The 23,526-nt window shown below is 37.9% G+C and overlaps 1 protein-coding gene and 1 long non-coding RNA gene across 2 annotated transcripts in view; both read right to left on the bottom strand.

The window, feature by feature from the left end:
* LOC132534715 (uncharacterized) overlaps nucleotides 1-13,900 on the bottom strand; it is a 285,513-nt gene extending 271,613 nt beyond the window's left edge. The window contains exon 1 of the long non-coding RNA XR_009546427.1: nucleotides 13,829-13,900. This is a non-coding gene — a long non-coding RNA (uncharacterized LOC132534715). The remainder of the gene's footprint in view (nucleotides 1-13,828) is intronic.
* On the bottom strand, nucleotides 236-3,391 carry LOC132534773 (ATP synthase subunit g, mitochondrial-like). The gene is made up of 2 exons (XM_060179203.1): nucleotides 3,318-3,391; nucleotides 236-712 (listed from the first exon to the last, which is right to left on the bottom strand). The coding sequence occupies exons 1-2, from the start codon at nucleotides 3,389-3,391 to the stop codon at nucleotides 337-339; spliced, it is 450 nt and encodes a 149-aa protein (XP_060035186.1). The 3' UTR covers nucleotides 236-336.
* Nucleotides 13,901-23,526: the final 9,626 nt, after the last annotated feature.

Raw genomic sequence — 23,526 nt, 5'->3', positions numbered from 1 at the left:
CCATCTCCCCAGAAAATACTTTTAGCCCACCTGCATGTTAGCTGTCAGGCTCAGGCAAAAATTAGTAAAGTCATGGTCCTCTTGGAATGTACCTAAAATAGACTTCTTACCTTTTTCTGAAATGGATACCTCAAATCTCATCTGCTATATTCTTATCTTTAGGTTCCTGATTATTAAACAATTTGTTGTGCTTTAGATCTTTTTTTTTTTTAGTGTTTATAGAGAAAACATTGAGTTTGATATTGTCTTATTTTATTCAGATACCAGTCTGATCACACATAGCCCAGGAACACTCAAATAAGAAATCAAATATAACCAGATGTTAAAGATTGGTCTTCAAACATTATAACCAATGAGGCCACGCTTGCCTATGATCTCGCCGACATAAAACCACATCCACACCTCTGTGGCCACCAAACCATTCAGCACAGCTTCCTTAACTGTGAGATGTTTGAAGCTACCAGTTTTAGCACTATTGACTATTTTTTTCAAGCTCTGAATAGCTGTAGGGATCTCAGCAGGGTTTGGAGGAATCAGCTCAACCTTGGCATACTGCCAAAATGTGGCCAATCGAGGCTTGGAGTAAGTCACAGCAGCATTTATCAGCGTCGGGGCCTTCTCAGCGAGGTTACGGTCCTTCGGCGGGTCCTTCTGGGAGGTGACATTCAGCCCACGGTTCAGGGTGACGGACCTTCCATCGTGCAGCCATGTGCTTTAGATCTTAATGCTTTTCAGCCATCAAGTTACAGATGCTACCAGGACATCAACCTGACTTCGCTGGGCAGATGACATCACCAATGTGTCCTGGAACTTCACCTCTCCAGAGCCCTACTCCACTAGGGAAAAATAGAAACAGGCTGGGAGTATGGATTGACCTGCCAACATCCATGTCCAACAGAAAAACAATTACAGAAGCCAGACCCCATTGAAGACAAAGAGGTAAAGAGTCACAACACAGTCACAAGAGACCAGCAGACTACAGTGATACTCTGACAAATGTCAGAAGAATAAAGACCAGAGGAAAGTGGAAATTTTACTATAATTTCTCAGTTATAAGCAATTATCTCCTACATATTTGTTTTTAAAGTTTAGTTGTTATTTTGTTTTACACTCTTTAATCATTTTAACATGTATTTTGCACAAAATAAAATCCAAAGCTCTTTAAAGTTCATGGTATATTTATTCAGAAACAAAAACAGTCCCTACTTAAACATAAATCTATAATAGAAATGGTTTCAAGTTACTAATTCTGGGGTTTGTATGTTTTGCTTTTATTGCCACCAGGGTTATTGTTGGATCTCAGTACCTACACATCACATGCACATTTCCAGGTAGCCATTTCTCTCTCTCTCTCTTTGTTTCTCCCGTTCTTCCTTCTTTTCTTTCTTTCTTTCCTCCCTTCTTCCTTTCTTTCTTCCTATTTTTTTTGACAGAGGCAAAGAAATTGACAAGAAATTGAGATGGAGAGAGACACCTGTAGTGCCTGCTTCTTGTCACCCACCCCTGCAAGTAGGACCACAGACTTCAACCTGGATCCTTACACACATGTGCACTCACACATGCTGTGACAGTCAGGTTATCAAACCACTTCAGCATGTCTAGGTGTTTCATAATGCCACAAACAAAACTGCTTTCAGGAAGTTAGGAAAGGGGGTCTACAGCTATACCACCCTGAACATGTCTGCTCTCGCCTGGTGTAGAAAAGGGCAATAATTATATATCTTTTATTGAGAATTATTTTTGCAAATTGTTTCTTAAGGCAATATCAACTCACCTCTATTGCTCCTTTAATGAAACAACATTTGTAATACAATAAAGTCCCCTCCTGCAGGGGGAAAGCTTCATGAGTGATGAAGCAGTGCTGTAAGTACCTCTCTGTCTCTCTCCCTATCTCCCCCTCCTTTCTCAATTTTCTCTGTCTTTATCCAATAACATATTTAAAAAAGAGAGAGATAGTAATATGGATAGATGATTGATAGACAGACAGACAATCATGAGACCACTGCTCAGCTCGGGCTTTTGGTGATATGTGGGATTGAACCTGAGACTTTGGAGACTCAGACATGAAAGTATTTTTCCATAATCATTACACTATCTCCCTCGCCTTCTTGTCAGTTTTATTATTTCTTACTTTAGTAATTTATATAATACTTTCCCTTCTGCTTTATTTGGTTTGTTTTGTATTTTTCTCCCCCCAATTTACATAAGCAGAAAAGGCAAAAAATAAAATAAAATAAAATAAAGGAAAACTAGACCCAAAAAAGAGTGCTTGCAAGGAAGTCTGGGGTAGGAGAATGGAAGAACACTGGGATCCTGGGGCATAATGATGGAAATGAGCTTAGGTTAATGAAGGTCTTGTAGGCATGTATCACAGGGAGGTGACAAACTATATGTCAACAACTATATTGAAAACCACCAACCTTCCCCACCACCACAACTGCCAATAAGAGGAAAACAAATTTTTTAGTTGGTGACAGTAAATCTAAAAGTCGCTGCCAGTTATTGTAGGGGAAGTAGCCAGCCAGTACTCCTCCCTGGAGACAATGGAGAAGACTTAATAATTATCAGTATGAGTTTCATTGAGACAATATACACACATCTAGTATTTAAACTTATAAGGTGAGAGAGGGTGTGTGACCAACAGAAGGGTTCACATGATACCATAAGAAAAATAGCACTGCTTATACATAATTAGCTTTACTTGAAAAAAATTAAAAATAATAAAAATCAAATACTGTGAATTGATGCTTTGAATGAACCTGAAAAGTAGAAATTATCTAGACACTAGGGGAAATTAAAAAAAAAATAGATAAGTTTTCAAACAGGGAAAAAATCATGAGTTACTAATTCCTCAAGTGTTACTGAAGAGACCACAAAGGAGCAAACATAAAATTACTCAAATCATAATATAAAGCAATCCCTTTTTCATGTATCTCAAGGATGGAAGCTAGTGACCATGAATATCATTCCCACCTCCCCAGACTTGGAGATAACCTCTGGTCAAATCTCCACTCTAATGTTTCCAATTACATGAAATCAGAGAGAGATTAGTTCTAATGCTATTACTTATGCAAATTTGACTTTCCATATCAAGTCAAGTTTCAAACCTAATGACTAAATTCTTCCATGTGTGAGATAAGATCTTAAAAGAGCATTTCTGTATTAAATCCCAAATAATATTTACAAATTCTGGTACTGGCAATAACACTACTAACTCTGCAGAGGACAGGAAAGACAAAATGGTAGAATTCTATTCAAGAAGTAGAAAGATTACTGGACAGTGACTAACTTAGTAGTAGCAAGGTGATTGATTTTACCATTCTGATAACAATCTACAAACACCCTGAAATAGAATGCTGAGTTTCACCTTCCTGGCAATTTTATATGACATCACAAAATTCACACAACAACTAGTAGATTCAGTTGACTGAACTTTTCAAATATCCAAATTTCAACTCAAAAATTATTTGTTTAAAGACACTCCATACTGTTTTACAAACCCTGCGATCAAACAATACTACTCTTAGGGATATTTCCAAAAGACATGAAGCCACTAATGCAAAGGAACATAGGTACCTCTAAGTTCATGGCTCTTTTATCCATGAATATGAATAGACATAAGAATAGAAGTAAGGAATCAGACAGTCCTGAGATTCCCAAACAGACATGATGGGCATGGGCCTAGACCTCAAATAAACCCCTCTTTCCTTTGTTACTGGTTATCTCTATCAGGAACAACAAACAGACCCCTTTGTGGGACCCCATAGGACCATGCCCTCAACTTGGATCAACAACAGTAGAGAATGTTTCATCCTCTGAAGGGAGGCTGGACAATATACTCTATGCTATACCTGAAGAAGATGGGTCCTGTTATAGGGGCAGCTTGGGACGTTACTACTGATGACCACAGAATGTGAGCTCAGATCTACAGGGGTGCAGAGGTCACATAGGCTCCTAAACTGAATATGGGCCCCAGATTAGATCAAATCAATGGGCTTTACAGTCAACAATATTTATACCCCTTTCCCATATTCGGGAGCTACTCTCTTCCATGATCCAGCTTTCTGGACCTTTTTCCAGCCATGATATCATCTCCCCAGAGAATAACTAGGATCCACCTGCATTTCAGATTTCAGGCTCAGTGGAAAAAAAAAACTAGTATAGCCACAGGCCCTTTGGAATATAAGTAAAATATGTCTACAAAACGGAGACACCCCCCCCCCCAACTCTTCATCTGCTCTATTCCAGCCTTTAGGTTCATGATTAGTCAACAACTTGTTTGGCTTTGTATGTTAACTCTCTTTTCAGCCACCAGGTTCCGCCAGGTTGCATGATGCCAACCAGACTTCCCTGGACAGACAACCCCACCAGTATGTCCTGGAGCTCTGATTTCCCCAGAACCCTGCCCCACTACGGAAAGAGAGAGGCAGGCTAGGAGTATGGATCGACCTGTCAATACCCATGTTCAACGGGGAAGCAATTAAAGAAGCCAGACCTTCCACCTTCTGCATCCCACAATGACCTTGGGTCCATACTCCCAGAGAGATAGAGAATGGGAAAGCTATCAGGGGAGGGGATAGGATAGGGAGTTCTGGTGGTGGGAAGTGTGTGGAGTTGTACCCCTCATATACTATGGTTTTGTTAGTGTTTCCTTTTTATAATAAATAAATAAATAAATGTAATTTTTTTTTAAAAAAGAAATACATTATGGCCACAGACAGAAGACAAGATGAAGAAGTTATGGGGCATATATTCAATGAAATACGGCTCTGTAATTTAAAAAGACACTATATTGTCCTTTGGGACAAAGTGGATGGAAGTGGGGGGGGGGTGTTACATTTAGTGAATTAGGTAATACAGTGAACAGCAACTTTAAAAAATCTATTTATTTGTGAAATGGGCTCAAGTTCTAAAGGGGTACTAGAGAGGTTGACAGAGAAATACAGGTGATAAGAAAAGATGCAGAAAAAAACAAAAATGGCACAATACTAAAGGGATACAGGACAGCAAAATGAAAACCTACATTAATTTTGGCTGAAACAAAATTCTGGTAATTGGCAGTGCCAAATGGGTAGATTCTCTGAATAAAAACATTAACATACTACAGTTCTCTTCCTCACTCCAAAGCTAACCTTATCAAAGCAAGGACTGCAAAAGCTAAATAAGAGCAAAAGACTGGCATACTTTAACGATGACTCTTTAGTCACTATCAGGCCACCCCATCAGCTGGGCCCTTAATTGGGGAGTCCTGAGTCTCCCAAACAGACTTGATGGGCCTAGACCTCAAATAAATCCCTCTCTCCATAGTTTCTGGTCATCTCTATCAGAAACAACAAAATAGACCACTTTGTGGGCCCCCATAGGACCTTGCCCTTAACATGGATCAACAATGGTAGAGAATGTTCCATCCTCCGAGAGGATGGACAACATACTCTATGCTACACCTGAGTAAGATGGGTTGATGTTGGGGCAGCTTGGAATGATACTACTCATGACCACAGAATGTGAGCTCAGATCTACAGGGATGCAGAGGTCACACAGGCTCCTAAGCTAATTAAGGGCCCCAGATCACATCAAATTGATGGGGTTTACAGTAATATTTATACCCCTTTCCCATATTAGGGAGCTGCTCTCTTCCCTGATCCAGCTTTCTGGTCCTTTTCCAGCCATGGCATCATCTCCCCAGACAATAATTAGGATTCACCTTCATATCAGATTTCAGGCTCAGGTCAAAAAAAAAAAAAAAAAAAACACTAGTATAGCTACAGGCCCTTTGAAATATAACTAAAATATGCCTACTAGCTATCTACAAAATGGAGGACCCTCCAACAATTCATTTGCACTATTCCAACCTTTAGGTCTATGATTGGTCAACAATTTGTTTGGCTTGTATGTTAACTCTCTTTTCAGCCACCAGGTTCCAGATGCTAACAGGATACGACCAGACTTCCCTGAACAGACGACCCCACCAATGTGTCTTGGAGCTCTGCTTCCCCAGAGCCCTTGCCCACTAGGGAAAGAGAGAGACAGAATAGGAGTATGGATTAACCTGTCAATGCCCATGTTCAGCAGGAAAGCAATTACAGAAGCCAGACCTTCAACCTTCTGCATCCCACAATGATCTTGGGTCCATGCTCCCAGAGAGTTAAAGAGTAGGAAAGCTATCAGGGGAGGGGTTGGTATACTGGTATACGGAGGTCTGGTGGTGGGAACCATGCGAAGCTGTACCCCTCTTATCCTATGGTTTTGTCAATGTTTCCTTTTTATAAATAAAAGTTTTTTAAAAAGAAACTGTAAAAAAAAACACATTAACATATCAGCTGGACTGAGAAGAGAAGAAAATATGGAAAGATGACTTTTCCCACCAACCAGGAACAGTGATGAAGAGAGAAGGGTCAAGACCCTATTTAGAAGAAAGTTAGATTGGGAAGTTTTCAGTAAAACACCTTAGAAGAATCAGAAGAAAATGTACTTACTACAGAAATTAAAACTGACATCTTTTTGCAGATCTATTCTATATCATCTGGACTTTTTGCAGATCTATGCTATATCATCTACTAATTATAAGGACTTGTAAGTCAAAGTGAGAATGACCATAAGTAGCTAACTAAAGTATACTTTGAAGTAAAAAGTATTTTACACACGCATACACTTCAAGCTCACACAGACTTTGGCACTAGGCTAGTATTTCCACACATACTGATTTTTTACAAAAACAGGAAAAGGGACTCTAAACTAGAACTTCTCTTTTCGCATGAAATGTGAAGCTACACTCCTAAGGAATCAGTATTGATCAGTAAATATTAGGCAGTGTCAGATGAGTACCAGAAGGAAGTGGTTCCAGAGTAGTAAGAGGACTTGGAAGACATCATAATGGCTATGCAAAGGACTTTTATGCCAAAGCCTCCAAGATCCCAGGTTCAATCCCCAGCACCACTATAAGAGCTGAGCAATACTCTGGTGTTTCTTGCTATGTCTTTCTCTCTGTAGTGCTATCTCTCTCTTTCATAAATACAATAAATAAATTTTTAAATAATAATAGAGTAGCATGAACCCACACAGGAAGAACACTGGTTTAAATGTATATTGTGAGTTGTAACTGAATTGATATCAAGAAAAAGGAAGAGAAGATTGCAGCTAACTCAACAGAAACACAGTAGTAGATGTAAAAGGTATAGCTTTGTTTGTTTGTTTGTTTGTTTGCTTACCGGAGCACTGCTCAGCTCTGGCTTATGGTGGTATAGGGGGTTGAACCTGGGCCTCTGCTGCTTCAAGCATGACAGTCCCTTTGCATAACCATTATGCTATCTACCCCCACCCAAAGTTTTTTTTTTAAGTGGGTTCACAAATAAGTTTTTTGTCCAACACATACAGTCTCATAATTTGTACAGAAATGGTCTTGCTTATTTCCAGGGATTCTGCAATATGCTAAAGCGATGATATATTCTTAATCATTGGTAGGAAAATTAATTTATTTAACAAAAGCGAAAAATGCTAACAAATCATTGTAAGAAGATAAATAAAAGTGAGAAAGACAGCTTACTTTGGAATGAGCGCACATAGATTTCAGCAGCTATTTAAAGTTAACTGTGACTATGTGGGAGACAGACAGTTCTGCTCACAAAGAGAGATTAATGGCAGGAAACTAAAATGAGGGGAAAGTAAAAAGAAAATAATAATAGTAAAATAAAAGGTAGAACTATAAAGAATATGGAACTATTTACATCACGAAAAGCAAACCCAGGCAGGGGTAGATAGCATAATGGCTATGCAAAAAGACTCTTGTGCCTGAGGCTCCAAAATCCCAGGTTCAGTCCCCTAAACCACCATAAACCAGAGCTGAGCAGTGCTCTGGTAAAAAAAAGAGAGAGAGAGAGAGAAACCAAACCCAAGACCTATGATGCATATACCATAAAAGGGTTGCTTTATATGAATAAAATCAATCTATAAGAATGTCCAATGGAGTCGGCATAGTGAACCAAAGTAAAAGACTCTGGAGTGGTTGATGGGGAGAGTACAGGTCCAAAAAGGATGACAGAGGACCTAGTGGAAGTTGTATTGTTATGTGGAAAACTGAGAAATGTTATGCATGTACTAACTATTGTATTTACTGTCAAATGTAAAATATTAATCCCCCAATAAAGAAATTTTAAAAAAAAGGAATCAGCAAAAAATCCCGGTTCGAGGCCCTGGCTCCCCACCTGCAGGGGAGTCGCTTCACAGGCGGTGAAGCAGGTCTGCAGGTGTCTATCCTTTTATCCTCCTCTCTGTCTTCCCCTCCTCTCTCCATTTCTCTCTGTCCTATCCAACAACAGCGACATCAATAACAACAACAATAACTACAACAATAAAAACAACAAGGGCAACAAAAGGGAAGAAAGAAAGAAAGAAGGAAAGAAAGAGAGAGAGAGAGAAAGAAAAAACTTGGAAGATTAGAAAACTGACTACTATGGTTTAATAGATACTACACTTTCAGATGTCTAGTTTTAATGTCTATGAATATTGAATATGCCTCTTAAAGGTCAGTGCACATTTTAAAAATATTAATGAGTACAACGAAAATAAATAAACCAGTGACATAAAGAGTCTAATAAGAGAAGTATATACAATAAATTATTATTGGATGGCATGACAGTATAAAGTGGCATTACAAATATGAACTAATTAGTTAATGTGCATTTCATTATGTAGAGAAAATTTAAACTTCATTTAAGTCCATATAAAATAATAACAAATTAATAAGCTGTGAAGAAAAATTAAACACAAAATACCACTTATAAAATGGGTAATGATTTACACTACATATGATAAAAAAATGTCTTTCTCCACTGATTACTAAGAGGATTTGTAAACAGGATTGACATAATTAGTTACATAGGATTTTAGAGCTTTGTTTAAAAAAACTAAAATTCAAAGGTGAAACAGAATTGACACAAGAAATATGAAATAAATTATCTTGAATGTAAGAAATTATAATATAGTTGCAACTTTCCCAATATAAAAAGGATAATTCACATTGTAAGAATATAGACTTCAGAGGGGGTAGATAGCATAATGGTTATGCAAAAAGACTCTCATGTCTGAGGATTGAGGGCCCCAAGTCCCAGGTTCAGTACCCCACACCAACACCAGTCCCCCGCACCACCATAAGCCAGAGCTGAACAGTGCTCTGCCCCCAAGTTGCAGATGACTCCAAACTGACTTCCCTGGGTAGATGACCTCACCAATGGTTCCTGGAACCCTACCTCCCCAGAGCCCTGCCCTTCTATGGAAAGAGAGAAACAGCTGGAAGTATTATCTACCTATCAATGCCATGTCCAGTGGAGAAGCAGTTACAGAAGCCAGACCTTCCATCTTCTGCATCTCATAATGACCATAATGTCCATACTCCCAGAGGGATAGAGAATAGGAAAGTTTCCAGTGGAGGTAATGGGATATGGAACTCTGATGGTGAGAACTGTGTGGAACTGTACCCCTTCTTATCCTATCTTATCAATCTTTATTATATCTTATCAATCATTATTAAATCAATAAAAAAATTAAAAGGAAAAAAGGACAATTCACAAGACATTAATAATGTAGCATTTGCAGTGAAGCAAATTAAAACAATTATATTTTAAACTCCTAAGTATTGGTAATGAGTCTGTATATTCATTCCTAAATCATCAGCATGAAACTCAGTTCAAGTTTCTGAGGAGCATCTCCTAACATAAATCTAAGAGTGTGAAATGAAAATATCCTGTTTCTATATGCATTTCACTTTTTTCTAAAACTGTAAGAAAAATTAAAATGTGAATAAGATTTATTTGCACAGTAAATTATTTCTATAAATAAAAATATCAACAAACCATAAACCCATGAACAATATTTGGGTGATTAGAGTAATTAATAAGATGAAAAACTAGACATTAAAAATAATATAAAAATACTGAATAGCCAGATAATATGTGTTCTGAGACTGTGTGGCTATAGGTGGTCTGAATGCCCACATATACAACTGCATGTGTACACTGTCTTGGTGCAGAGTCACACACTAGAATTTTAAGTGACTACAAAATGAGATTATAGTAGTTACTTCTGGTTTTATAAGTTACCTATCTTTACTCTAAATCTTTTCCAGTAAGCATATAGGACTAGATAGTGTCACAAAAAATAACTTTCAAAACAAGAGTATCTGTATACTAAACAGATATTAAAAGCATTATATAAACTTAATACTAAAATACTATGTCTTGGAAAATACCAAGCAAAATCATACATACAGTATGATAACAATTTATAAAAAATTATGTGTACATATAGACATTTTAAGGCTATATTTAGAAGAGACTATGGTAACTGAGAGTCTTTTTACTTGACAAAACACTCAGTAATAATCTATACTTTGGTAGTCTATCAAAAAAAAAATTCATAGGAATTTGTTTGCAAAATGCCTGAGTTACTTAGTAAGGTTAAGTAAGTGAAAACAGACATTAAGTCTTCAAGAGTTAACTATATTTTGACATATATATATATATATATATACTTCTGTGACCTTATTTGGCAAAAAGGGAATTAAGGTAGTAAATGGAATTATATCCAGTTATTGCCTCATATGCATCATACAGGAAAAAAAGAGAGAGAACAGAAGAAAGAAAGAAAGAAAGAAAGAAAGAAAGAAAGAAAGAAAGAAAGAAAGAAAGAAAGAAAGAGGAAGGAAGGAAGGAAGGAAGGAAGGAAGGAAGGAAGGAAGGAAGGAAGGAAGAAGGCCTTGATACTTTCAGGAAAGTATTACAACTGACCAGAAATTACAAGTCAAATTTCACCCAGTTGTTCACAAAATATTTCTTTTTTCTTCTATTTTTAAAAATATTTTATTTAAATGAGAGAAAGAGAGTGGTACAGTGAGAAAGACAAAAAAGAAAAACAAAAGTACTGCTCACCTCTGGCTTATGGTGATGCTAGGGATTGAACCAAGGACCTTGGAGTGCAGACATGAAAGTCTTTTTTTCCATAATAAATATGCTGTCTCCCCAGTGCTACTCAAAAAATTCTTTATCAAACAGCCACTAAAGCTAGAGTATCAGTCTAAGCACTGGAGTTTAATACAAATAAAAATAATTAACTAAATAAATAAATCTGGGAGCATAGTGCTATGAGCAAGGACAAGGGTTTGAGCCCTGGCTCCCCACCTAGAGTGGGGGCACTTGACACACAGTGAAGCAGGTCTGCAGGTATGTATCTTTCTCTCTCCCTCTCTATCTCCCTTCCCTATCTCAACTTCTCTCTGTCCTATCAAATGAAAATATGTGTCTGTAGGGGGGGTTGGTAGATAGCCTCCAGTCGTGATGGATTCATAGTGCCAATACTAAGCCCCTGTGACTGGGAGCAAGAAAAAAAAAACCTGTCCACATGAACTAAGGCAAAATGAAGAGTGATGGGGGTGACGAGCAAAGATGCATGTCAAGTTCTGACAATAAAGTTAGTATGTCTAAAATGGCAGACTACATCCCCAGCACTACTGTATACCGACACTGGATGATGTTTGACTCTCATAAAAAGTAAAATTTAATACCATCCAAGAAAAGTAATACCAGGTGATCTCATTTATAAATGGAATAGGTAGAAAGAAGAGACAAAACACAAGATGAAACATGGACTAGACACAGCTACCTGCAGCAATGTTATGGAAAGGAGGGCTGTGGAGAGGGGGTCCAAGGGGCTTTGGAGACCTAAGACAGGGTGTTAGAGGAAGACCTGGATGCTGGCTTGTAAACCATTATATGCCTAATAAAATAATAAAAAGTTTTATTCTGGAAAACCTAAAGAATGTATTTCTCCGAGTGTGATGACCGTTAACAAAGCTGTCTCCTATATGTACAATACACACAAATGTCTACAATGTGTGTTTATATATATATATCATACATTGCTTAGTGAAAGCTGAGTCAAACCTGAGTCAAAAACTTCCATTAAATGTTTGCTATCATAGAAATTCACTTTGACTACCACCTACTTCAATTAGATTGGGTAGGATTATTCTAATTTTGAGAGGAGGGTTTTGCATAAAGTTAATCGCAGCTGCCAATAATTTACAAGGGGGGGGGGGTGCCATGGAGAGTAGAACTACCTCTTCCTCATCTTGAACTACATCACAGTAAAGCTAATGGCTGTGGGGCTCAGAGAACAAGAAAAGTTGAAAATCACTTCCTCTGTGTGGTACATTCTGAGTAGCCCAGGCAACTGGCCCCCTGCAGTGTCTAGGATGGACATGAGAAGGGAGGCCAGAGGCTACAGGACCGGCCAGACACTTAAGTCTGTTGCCTACAGGAACCAGATTGAAGATACAGTATGGGTGGTTACATCAGCCTCAGATTTCAGCTACACAAGCCTGCAAGGAAAAGAGCTCAAGTTGATGGAGTGATATTGCCCCAGATATCAGAGGAGACCAAAGACATTTAACCTACACTCCTAACATGTTTGCCTTGTGCTGATATTATAAAGCAGTACATCTCCCCTCACATAGACCCACAGTAAAATTGACAGAATGAGCATTCCCATCCAAGAAAGACTGGGTTTTATCCAAAAGGGCAACTACTTCAAGTACCAGATTTCTCTAATCTTTGAATCAGCATACAGACCTAACGAAAGACTGTATTTCTCCCTGCAAACCTGTGGTAAAGCATGCGTTTCCTGTGTGAATCCACTAAACTTAAATAGTGACATAGACTTAAAAGCTGACAATAGAAGACTCTCCCATCAAAAGATATCTGTCACCCGTAGTTGGTGTGACTATTTCCTAGAAGTAACAATATTCTCCAGTATTTTTACTCAGCTATCAAACATTTAGTACCTTAATGGTACTTACCTCGATTGACACTTTGTACTTATTTTACAAGGCAAAGGAAAAAAAAAAAACAGTAGCTCTTTTTCTTAATTTTTTTTTCACTAAAATAGGTGTCATCCCCTTTCTCCTATTCCCCATGTAAGCAAGCCATTTAGTGCACAGCAGTGAAATTTAAAGAAAACATCTATTTGATTCACATACCCACTCAGAGACTTCAGCATACTACTGTTTGCCCAAGATACGTTTAATAGCTCAGACCCCCTTTGATATAGCACTGAGTCCCTTTAATTTTAGAGGATTTTATTTTTGAGAGACTGGAATGGAAAAAAAAAAAAAACCATTTGAAAGACCTCCCCCCTTTCCAGGATATCATAAATCCAATAGTCAGTGTTTTTGCTTGATTTTCTTAAGTAAAGCAAGTCTATCTTATTCAGTACATGTGTTTACTTATTTTTCTACAGCGTTCTCCTGGAGAACCATATGTTAAGTAGATTTTCTTCTGATTCAAATTATAAATTAATTTTTAAAAACCTTTAGAAAGTACACTAGTTCCACAGCCAGAGCTGTTCCCCTAACACAATCATGCTTTTGTATCCTTTCATTGATTCTTCACAGCTTGAAGATGACAATTGCACGCAGTCAGATCATTTTTGTCACAAAGAAAAGAAATTGCGACTTTTATCAGAGAAAGGAAGAAAAGGCATCAGTATCCAACTACGTCATCCAGGGAAATCATACCTTTCCTCATGGTCTCCAAAATGTCAATGATTGCTGGCACAATCAGGAGGCTGAGAAAAATCAAGTAGTAATGAGGGAGGAGGGGTATTTGCATAGTAACCACAGGATGCAAACAACTCAAAAGCTTTGACATTGATAACAGATTCTCATTAAGGGGGGGGGGGGGACTGTTGCTGATTGTAGCACCAAGGTCAGAGTAAGATTGCTAAATATAGGTCTGTGTGATCCCAAAAATCTATGTAAATTCTGGCTGTGCCATCTTACCAGCAGCTGATCCCCGATGCCTGTGATGCTGGCAGATGTTAGGACCGTTGGAATATTTTAAGGTTGAGATCTGAAAGAATGAAATATGGTTAATGGCTCTTGTGGTTGAACAGAATTAGAAAAGCTATGACTAAACCCTTTCTGTGAGACTCTGAGACTGTCATCTCTTTATGATCTTCACATTTCAACTGAGCAGGCCATTTTTATTATTATAACAGGGAATTTGGATGTAAGCTGAAGTTACTTAGTGACTCATTCCAACAGTGAGAAAACTTAAATTCTCTTTAATATGAAGGATTTATAGGCACCTTAAAGCATATTATGTTTAGAAAGCCTGTGAGGAATGGCGACCTCATCATGTATACTTTTATATATGGTATTCAACAAAGACATATTTCTTAATTTCTTTATTAGGGGACTAATGTTTTACAGTCGACAGTAAATGCAATATTTTGTATATGCATAGCATTTCCCAGTTTCCCACATAACAATACAACCCCTACTAGGTTCTCTGCCATCATGTTCCAGGATCTGAACCCTTCCCCCCGCCATCCCACCCTAGAGTCTTTGACTTTGGTGCAATACACCAGCTCCAACCCAACTTCTGCTTAGTGTCTTCTCTTCTGATCTTGTTTTTCAACTTCTGCCTAGGAATGAGATCATCCCATAGTCATTCTTTTGTTTCTGACTTATCTCACTTAACATAATTCCTTCAAGCTCCATCCAAGATGGGCTGAAAACAGTAAAATCACCATTTTTAATAGCTAAGTAGTATTCCATTGTGTATATATACCACAACTTGCTCAGCCACTCATTTGTTTCAACATAAACATATTTATATTTTTAACAAAACTTGACCCTTACAGGACATGCTAAAGATTTATTGTGTTAAGTCCTATTATAAAAGTGAAGAATCTATATTAAGAAATAAAACCCTTTTACTTCCATGGAAGTTTGTGTATAAAATAGTTAGTTGGCTCTCTTCCTACAGCAGGAATTGTACCTGGACTGTCTAAATCAGCTACCTCCTCTATGGCAAGTTAACATGAGTCCAAACCATCTTATTCTACTTCCTCAGCATGTGTACCTGAGCAACTATTTCCCATTCTTCTTTCTCTAACATGGAGCTGAACTCATTTTCCTGAGTTCATGAAACCCGAACACTCTGGGTCTATGTTTTCTTGCCTTTGTTTCCCATTTCGCTTCTCCACTGCAGTCATTCTAACATACTTTGTATAAACTTGTTTATATGTCTCCTGAAAATCTGTGTTTTCTCTCTATAATTATTGATTTTGCCTTTTTTTTTTCCTCCAGGGTTATTGCTGGGGCTCAGTGCCTACACTACAAATCCACTGCTCCTGGACGGCATTTTTCCATTGTTGTTGTTGTTGCTATCATTATTGTTGTTTCTAGTATCATTATTGTTATTTCTGCTGCTGCTGCTGCTGCTGCTGCTGAATAGAACAGAAAGAAATTGAAAGGAGAGGAAGATAGAGAGGAAAAGAGAAAGACAGACACCTGCAGATTGGCTTTACCACTTGAGAAGCGACCCTCCTGCTGGTGGGAAGCCAGGGGCTGGAACCAGGATCCTTGCATCAGTCCTTGTAGTTCACACTATGTGTGCTTAACCTGCTTTGCTACAGCCCGGCCCCCGATTTTGACTTTGAAAAAATGAAGATATGGTGGTCTGAGAGGTGGCACAGTGGGTAAAGCACTGGATTCTCAAGCATGAAGTTCTGAGTTCAATCTGCAGCAGCACGTGTAGCAGAATACTGTCTGGTTCTTTCTCTCTTCCCTTCTATCTCTCTCGTTAGTAAATAAATAAAAAAAATTTTAATGAAATTTTGCTCTATACTTCCTTCTGTTTTCACCTTTTCACTCAAAACTGTATTTTCTAGCTATGTAACTGCTTATCTGGCCCATGGTAAGGGTTTCTGCAGGATTCTTCATAAAGCATCCCCACCAGCACATTTCAGTCATGGACTATCTGTCATAGCCTGACTCCAATTCTCACTGTAAGTTACTGCAATTCACTGTCCCAGGCATATTGCATATTACCTACATTAATGTAGGTGAGAGTGTTTTGCAGAAAACTAAGAAATGTCTCACATGTACCTGCAACTGTATTAACTATAAACCACTACACCCCAATAAAAAAATAATTTTAAAAAAGGCACAGAAGCAAGAAAACTGTTTGTAATACTTGTGAGAACTGTGGTGATTATCTTTGGTAGATGGGAGGGTGAGGAAACAGAACTTTGGTGGTGGGTGTGGTATGGAGCGATACAATGTAATTTATAATATTGTTACTATTAACCACAAAAAATGGACAGAAAGACAACAATGAGATACCACTTTACACCTGTGAGAATGTCACACATTGGAAAGGCTAGAAACAGGTGTTGGCAAGGATGTGAGGGGAAAAGAAGAAAAGAACTGTTCTATACTTCTGGTAGTGGGAGTAAATTGGTCCAATCCTGAAGAAAGCAAGTTGGAGATTTCTTAGACACTAGAATGGACCTACCTTATGACCCAGTGATTTCTGCCCTGAGGATTCACACAAAAAAAGGCAAAAATACATTTCTAAAGAGATCTTTGTATGCCTATGTTCATATCAGTACAATTCATAATATCCTGATTTTGAATGAAACTTAAAGGAACCATGCTAAGTAAGATAAGCCAAAGAAAGAGAAGTGTAAAATCAGATGGTCCCTTTTATAAGTGGAACTTAAGAAATAAAGATAGATAAGAAAAACACAAAGTGAAATTTGGAATGGATGTAGTATATTGCACAAAAATAGAGCACACTGGGGAAGGTGGGGTGCTGGAGAGATGGGGACTTTGATGTCCTGGTACATGATGGTAGAAGAGAACCGAAGTTGGAGGTGAGAGTATTCCGAAATAGGTATCACACTGGAAGAAAAGAAACTGTACCCATGTTTCTTTAACTGAAATATAGATACTCTATTATTACCTCAATAGAGTGTCTATACCAAAAAGGGGGGCAGGTTTGGGCACCCCTAGTTAAGTGCTCTCGTTAGAGTACATAAGGATCCAGGTTCAAGCCACTGGTCCCCACCCTGCTGGGGAAAAACTTCATGAACGGTGAAGCAAGGCTACAGGTGTCTCTCTGTCTCTCTCCCTCCCCTCTCAATTTCTCTCTGTCTCTGTCCAATAATAAATAAATAAACATATTTTAAAATTACCCCAAAAAGGCTTATATTTCTTACTCAAACTTCATTCCATGCATTAACTTAACAAGCTTTACAGATGCATAAAGCTATCAATTGATATCAAAAGATATCAATGTTAAAGCATACACTCAATTTTTTCTTCCTACTTCCTCAACACAGAAGTGCAACTTTAACAAGCCTTTTAGTAGTAAAGCAAAACTTAAGTCAGAACCCTGAAGAACTTTTTTCTCCAGTTTTATTTGAATCTAAGAAATACATTCAATAGTTTCAAAGTTCAAAATTCTACACCAAAAAAAAAAAAATCATTTAAGCCACGAACACAATTCTTGGGGAAACAGTACAAGCTGGGAAGGTGGAAATGTTATAGAAAGAAATCAATAAAAAGACTGCTAATAAAAAGAGGTTTTGAGACAGGATAGAGGAGCAAGAGAAAGGACATGTATTTAAAGTAAATAGGAAGTTGATCCAGCCCTTATAGGTGGCCACAAAGTCAAGTGTTACATAAATGAAATCTTGTAGAAAAGGTGTCAGGAGTTAATATGTCTTCCAGGTGAGAGGTTTATCCAAGAAAGAATTCAAGAGACACAGAGATACTTATAGAACAAGGATATAAAACAAAGCATATACTTTGAGATTATTTAAATGTTTTAATCACATTACGGATGGTTCCTCTTTTATCTCATTAATTTAATCAATAAATAGCTATTGGAAGTCAAGAAAAATAGCTCAGTTGGTATAGAACGTAGGAACTGCATTTCTGGGGCTTTCAATTCAATTCCTAACACTGTTTGCATTGAAGTATTGGTCCGAATTCTATCATCTGTCAGCCTGCCTATCTATCTATCTTCTATCTACCTATCTATCTATCTATCTATCTATCTATCTATCTATCCATCCATCCATCTACCTATCTATCCATCCACCCATCTACCTATCTATCCATCCATCCATCCATCTATCCATCCATCAATCCACCCATCCATCCATCCATTCATCCATCTACCTATCAGTCTATCTTTCATGAAACTCTATTCTATATAGGATAAACTAAACATCAGACTAGGGTAATACCTGCTTCTGTTGAGAGGTTATCGCACTATCATCTGCCATTATAAGTGATGCTTTACTGGAACACAAGTACACTGATATTCTCTGCATCTGCTCCTACACTGTAACTTTAGTTGAGGAGTTGCATCAGAGATCATATGACCCTATCAATCCCAAAGCAGTCATTATGTGGCCCATTATGGGAAACATTTGCTGACCGGTGCTCCTGTGTCGGCACCACTTTCAGAGCTTACTCTACTCAATGGACAAGTGTATCCAGAATTATGTAACATGTTTTCAAGTGGCCACTTTAGGTATTATGAAAAAAGAATATTATTTTGTATTAATGTGCAGGCATTTCTTGTGTTTGTACAAATGTCTCAAGGTCATGTATATCAAAATTTCTCATTTAAACTTTTCAATTGAATGTGATATTAATGGTTTATGATGAAGCTTCATTAAACACAAGCTGCTGCTATTGTTAGCTTAGGAACTTTACAGTCTAAACTTCCATACAATATTGGGTCACTAGTTCTTACACAGAGCTACTCACCAGTAGAAAACTTGAAAAGATTTAAGCGGCTGGTTTTTGACAAATGAGGACTTAGGGAGGAGAACCCAAAAATAAAATGCTGTCAGGGACATGGTTCAGTAGGAATAGTGGATGTAGTGCATTCATGAGGCCCTAGGTTTAAGCCCTGGCATCACAAAGGCCAAAGTGTTCTCTGATCTCTCTCTCTCTCTCCTTCTCCCTCTCTCACCACCGCTACCCCCCCCCAATCTCGCTTTCTCATAAGACCTTTTAAATGCATGTCATGAGATGGGAAAATAGCTAACCTGGAGAGTGTGCTTGCTTTGCCATGTGCACTACACAGGCTTGAGTGCTTTGCCCCCATATAGAAGGAAGCTTTGGTGCTGTGGTGTCTCTCTCCTGAGGGTGGATACATGTGCACAGCTGTCCCTCATTTATCACAGTCAATTCCAGACTCTACCAGTATAAATGAATTTCCGCGAAGCAGGAATCTTTATAAATTGAATATTTTCATAGAGCATAGAAAACCTGTTTACAACCTTCTAAATACGGTTTTTAACATTATTAGAGCCCTCTGGACATGAAATAACACCCCTTTAGCTTTGCTTCCTTGTTGAAAGAGACAGTGGCTATTGCAGGAATGTTGTTTTCATCTTTACGGATAGAGCTAACGGGAGACTCATTCAAGTCATAATGACGGGCAATCTCCATGATTTTCTTGCCATCTGTGATCATATCCAAGAGTCTCACCTTCTCCTGGGTGGTAAGCATCTTCCTCAGGTACTTAGTTTTCATCATCAGAAGGCTTAGAAGCAGCAGCATGTTTAGGAGCCATGGTGGGGCTTAGACAAAGGTTCTCAGAAATTGCAAACACGTAAAGAGCAAAGATGCTTCTGATTCAATACCAAATTGGATACAACAAATGACACTCAATTCTTTAACAACTGGGAGAAAGTCTAAGCTTGTCAGATAAAGAAGGGACTACAAAAGCTGGATAAGAAAAAGAGACTGGTTCACATTAATGATGGCCTTTTTGGCCAATACTAGGCCACCCCATCACCTGGAGCCCTAATAAGGGAATTCTTGGATTCTCCCATAAACAATATGGACGAAGATCTACAATCCCTCTCTCCACCATCACTGGTTACTCCCATCAGGAGAATAATGAATCATAAGCCCTTTTGAAGACCTCTCCAGGACCTTGCCCTCACTGTAGAGCAGCAATGGTAGAGATTGGCCCTCTTTCCAAAGGAAGGCTGGATCACCCTACTTTAACACTCAAGCAAGACTGGTACTGAAATGAGTGCAGCCTAAAACTTCTCCATCTGTGACCTGCACTGCAAGCTCAAACTGACCGGGACTCAGAGTCTACATGGGCTCCTGTGCTAAATGTGAAGATATATGGGCCTGGGTTAGATCGATAGGGGAAACAGTTAAAGGTTAGTACACTTTATGCAAGTTTGGGAGCTACTCACTGCCCTAACCCAGCTTTCTAGTTCTATCCTTAACTCTGACCTCTAGTTTTTCTACTGCAGGTCCTAGAATGAGGAAAATCTCATACTTTTCTCTTTTTTAATATTTTTACTATTTATTTATTATTGGATACAAACAGAAATTGAGAGGTGAGGGAGAGACAGAGAAGGAAAGAGATAGAGAGACACCTGCAGCCCTGCTTCATCACTCATGAAGCTTTCCCCCTGCAGGTGGGGACCAGGGGCTGGAACCTAGGTCCTTGCACACTGTAATGTATGCACTTAACCAGGTGCACCACTACCTGGTCCCTATACTTTTCTGTCAGATCCCTTCAAGCAAACATTTAACCTGCTACAACCTTGCTAATTGCAAATTGGGCCCTGATTCAGTCACAATGAATTTAATAATTAATAAGCAGAACTTTATTGGATTATCTACTTTTGTGCTTGGTTCTCAAGTCAGCTAGCTGATAATCATTTTCAGGCTAGTTATGCTTCAGATATGGTAGGAGTCATTTGGATTGCATCAATGTAGAATGTGGCTAACTAATTGAAAATAATTTCTCACTATTACCTGTGGAATCCCATATGAAAATAGAAAACTGAGCTTAAGTCTAAGTCTATAACCACAGAAATATTGACTACAAAAAAAAAAAAAAGAACTTTGAAAAGATCAGGCTAAATGTGTACAAGACAGACAAAGTCCAAGGAGTAGAGTGATCCTGAGTCTTGGAAAGTACAACATATTTGCAGTTGTTTGTATACTTTTTTTTATAGATAGGTTGCTTTTCTTTTACCAAATGCTCATAAAATCAACAGGCTATCCAGTAACTGAAGACCTCTATTTATCCAGTGACCTCTGGGTCTTGTACTCTTCAATATAAACAGAGAACTTCTCCTCTAAAAGACAAACCTTTAACACTAAAACAAATTTGTGGCAAGAAAATTGAGCATTACAATGCCTTTCCTGAAGATGCCTTCATGACTTGTCCCTCTCCTACGTGCTTCTTGGTAATAGGCTAAGAAGCTGTCACTCAAGGGCACATCTACCACAATTGTTACATATCCTACAGCATGTTCTCAAAGCTGCTTAAAGCTTTGAATCTGTGAGTTTTTACAATGACTGTTTTGCAGGAAAACATGAGCAACATTTTTTTACCAATAGCAATTTCAAGCCCTATGTGTCTGAGAAACTCTTTAATAATGCATTGCTTCCTAACGATTTTACCAACAAGACAGGCATTGATGAATTTCCATTCAGGTCTGAAACAGCATGGTCCATGAGTCAGTATTGAGCCTGCACTGGAGAATGGCTAGATTCATTATGAATCCATGAGAGTCTCTCATTAGTTGCAGAATAATGGCTGTGGAACAATTTTTTCAAGCAGATTGAAAATGTCCCTTGCAAAAGCAAACTTTCCCACCAAAATGGTACCCAGTTTGCTCTACTATTGACTTTAGTCCAAGTGAGTGATCCAATGCACTGGTTCGAGATGACAGACATATTCAATTCTTATTTTAGTACTAAGTATTAGTGATAGACAATTATAATCACTTATAGAAACATCTTATCCTGGTGTTATAATGTAACACCAGTTCTGAAATATGTCAGCAGCAAATAATATTATAAAATAGGCCAATACTTTGATTTTTAAACATTAATGGTACAAATAATACCGTCATGTGTCTCAGTCACCATTTTATAGCCATATTAAAAATAATATTGAATCAAAGATTCTGATTTTTCAGAGCAAGTGACTCGTTTTCTACTTTTTCTTTCTTTATGGGAACAGCTCTAGATGGTTGCTCAGATAGCAAAGTTCCTGATTAGATTATTCAGTAAGACTGCTTTCTTCAAAACAGTTCCCAGTAGTGAAGAATATAAGTTTCATTTTCAAATTATAACCTCTACTTAATAATCATTTAAAGATTACTTTTCCATTAAGTACTAATGTCAATCCAGAGATAAATAAATATCCCATATAACTAACACTTCTGAATAAAAAAAATAATTGGACCACAAAAAACTATTATCCTGTGCTATTTATTTATTTACCACTTAATGAATGTTGAACTAATGATTCATTTTATTGACATGACTCATTTTTCCTGGAACCTGGGAGCTTAGCAAGCATCTTTCCTTTCTTCCAACACTCTCTCTGCCCTAAGGGATTGTAAAAGATGGAAGAGCGCAACAGAATATAACTAGAATACAAATGTATATTCTTTTCAACCCAAAGGAAGAGTTGGCAACAGAATACATTGTAAATAATTTCTCCTGCTCCATATTCCACAGTGTTCAATTTGAACTTACTACTAGTGAACCTCAATAGCTGTCTTTTTAGAAACTATCATCTGTTTTATAATTTAGGTCACAATATCTTCAGGCACAGATTAAATCCAAAAGTAAGAGTATGTATCATTAAAGTTTGTTTTAATCTTCCTTGAGCCACACTCTTTGCCTTACCGCTGATAAGGGATGCAAAATATGTCTCGTGACACCTGTGAAAGACCTTGAGGAAGGCATAGTAATGTCAAACTCTTGTACACCATGCAATGTTAAATGAACTGAGAGAAAAATCAAATGGGAGAGGGGATAGAGAAAGAGTGGGGAAAAACTCTCTCTCTCTCTCTCTCTCTCTCTCACACACACACACACACACACACACACACACACACACACACACACGTCTGACTCAAAATAAGGAACCCAAATGAGAAGAACTGAAGCTTTAATCTGTTTTCATAATTAACACAGCTGTGCTATAATTTGATTTTTATTCTAATGATGCCATTTAGCTATGTCTTGAATATTAAAATTGAGCAAAGCATAAAATTATTGATCACTTATAAGTCATTTCTATTTGGAGTTATTTTCTTGAGTCATTTTTTTTAAAATAGGTTCTCATTAATTAATGCATAGTTCCAAGAGTAAAAGGAGGCATGGAGAGAGAAAAATGAAATTATTTTATGCCTGAACCCAGTAGCATTCTTATAGTCATATTCCCTCTGGCATTTATAAAAAAAAATTCTGTTACCTAAGGGTTCTACCTCAGACCAATTAAAATAGAAATTCTGTGGATGAACCCAGGCAACAGTGTCCATTAAAGAAAAAAATTTTCAGAGAAAACTAGCAAAAAGTAACAAAGCTGGCTCTTAGACTCTGAACTATGGTGGTGTCAGAATGAATAGAGAAGAGAAATGGAAGGGGGGCAGGTAGAAGACTCCTCTGGGGTGATGGCATTGCAACTCTGATGGTGTGTGGGGTGAATCTTATAATACATAGATAGGTGCAATAGTAGAGCCCTACAATTTTACAATATCATAAACCAGTGCAAAACCCAATATGGCAAACATTGCAGTCACTCATTGTGTTACAGTGGTATCTGACATAGGGAAGACTGTGAAGACAATGGAGTTCCTTATAAAGTCTTTCAAGTACATCTAGGCTTG

This window comes from Erinaceus europaeus, chromosome 19 (assembly GCF_950295315.1).
Source record: "Erinaceus europaeus chromosome 19, mEriEur2.1, whole genome shotgun sequence".
Classification (NCBI taxonomy): domain Eukaryota; kingdom Metazoa; phylum Chordata; class Mammalia; order Eulipotyphla; family Erinaceidae; genus Erinaceus; species Erinaceus europaeus.
Note: the sequence above shows the minus strand (reverse complement) of the source record. Positions and strands in the feature narration are given on the sequence as shown.

Bases quoted from the DNA above. Each gene is read 5' to 3' on its own strand.
- LOC132534773 (XM_060179203.1), bottom strand. From the start codon at position 3,391: ATGTCATATAAAATTGCCAGGAAGGTGAAACTCAGCATTCTATTTCAG. The intron at 713-3,317 runs GTAAAATCAATC...TAAGATCTAAAG, and splicing joins TGTAGATTGTTATCAGAATG to CACATGGCTGCACGATGGAA.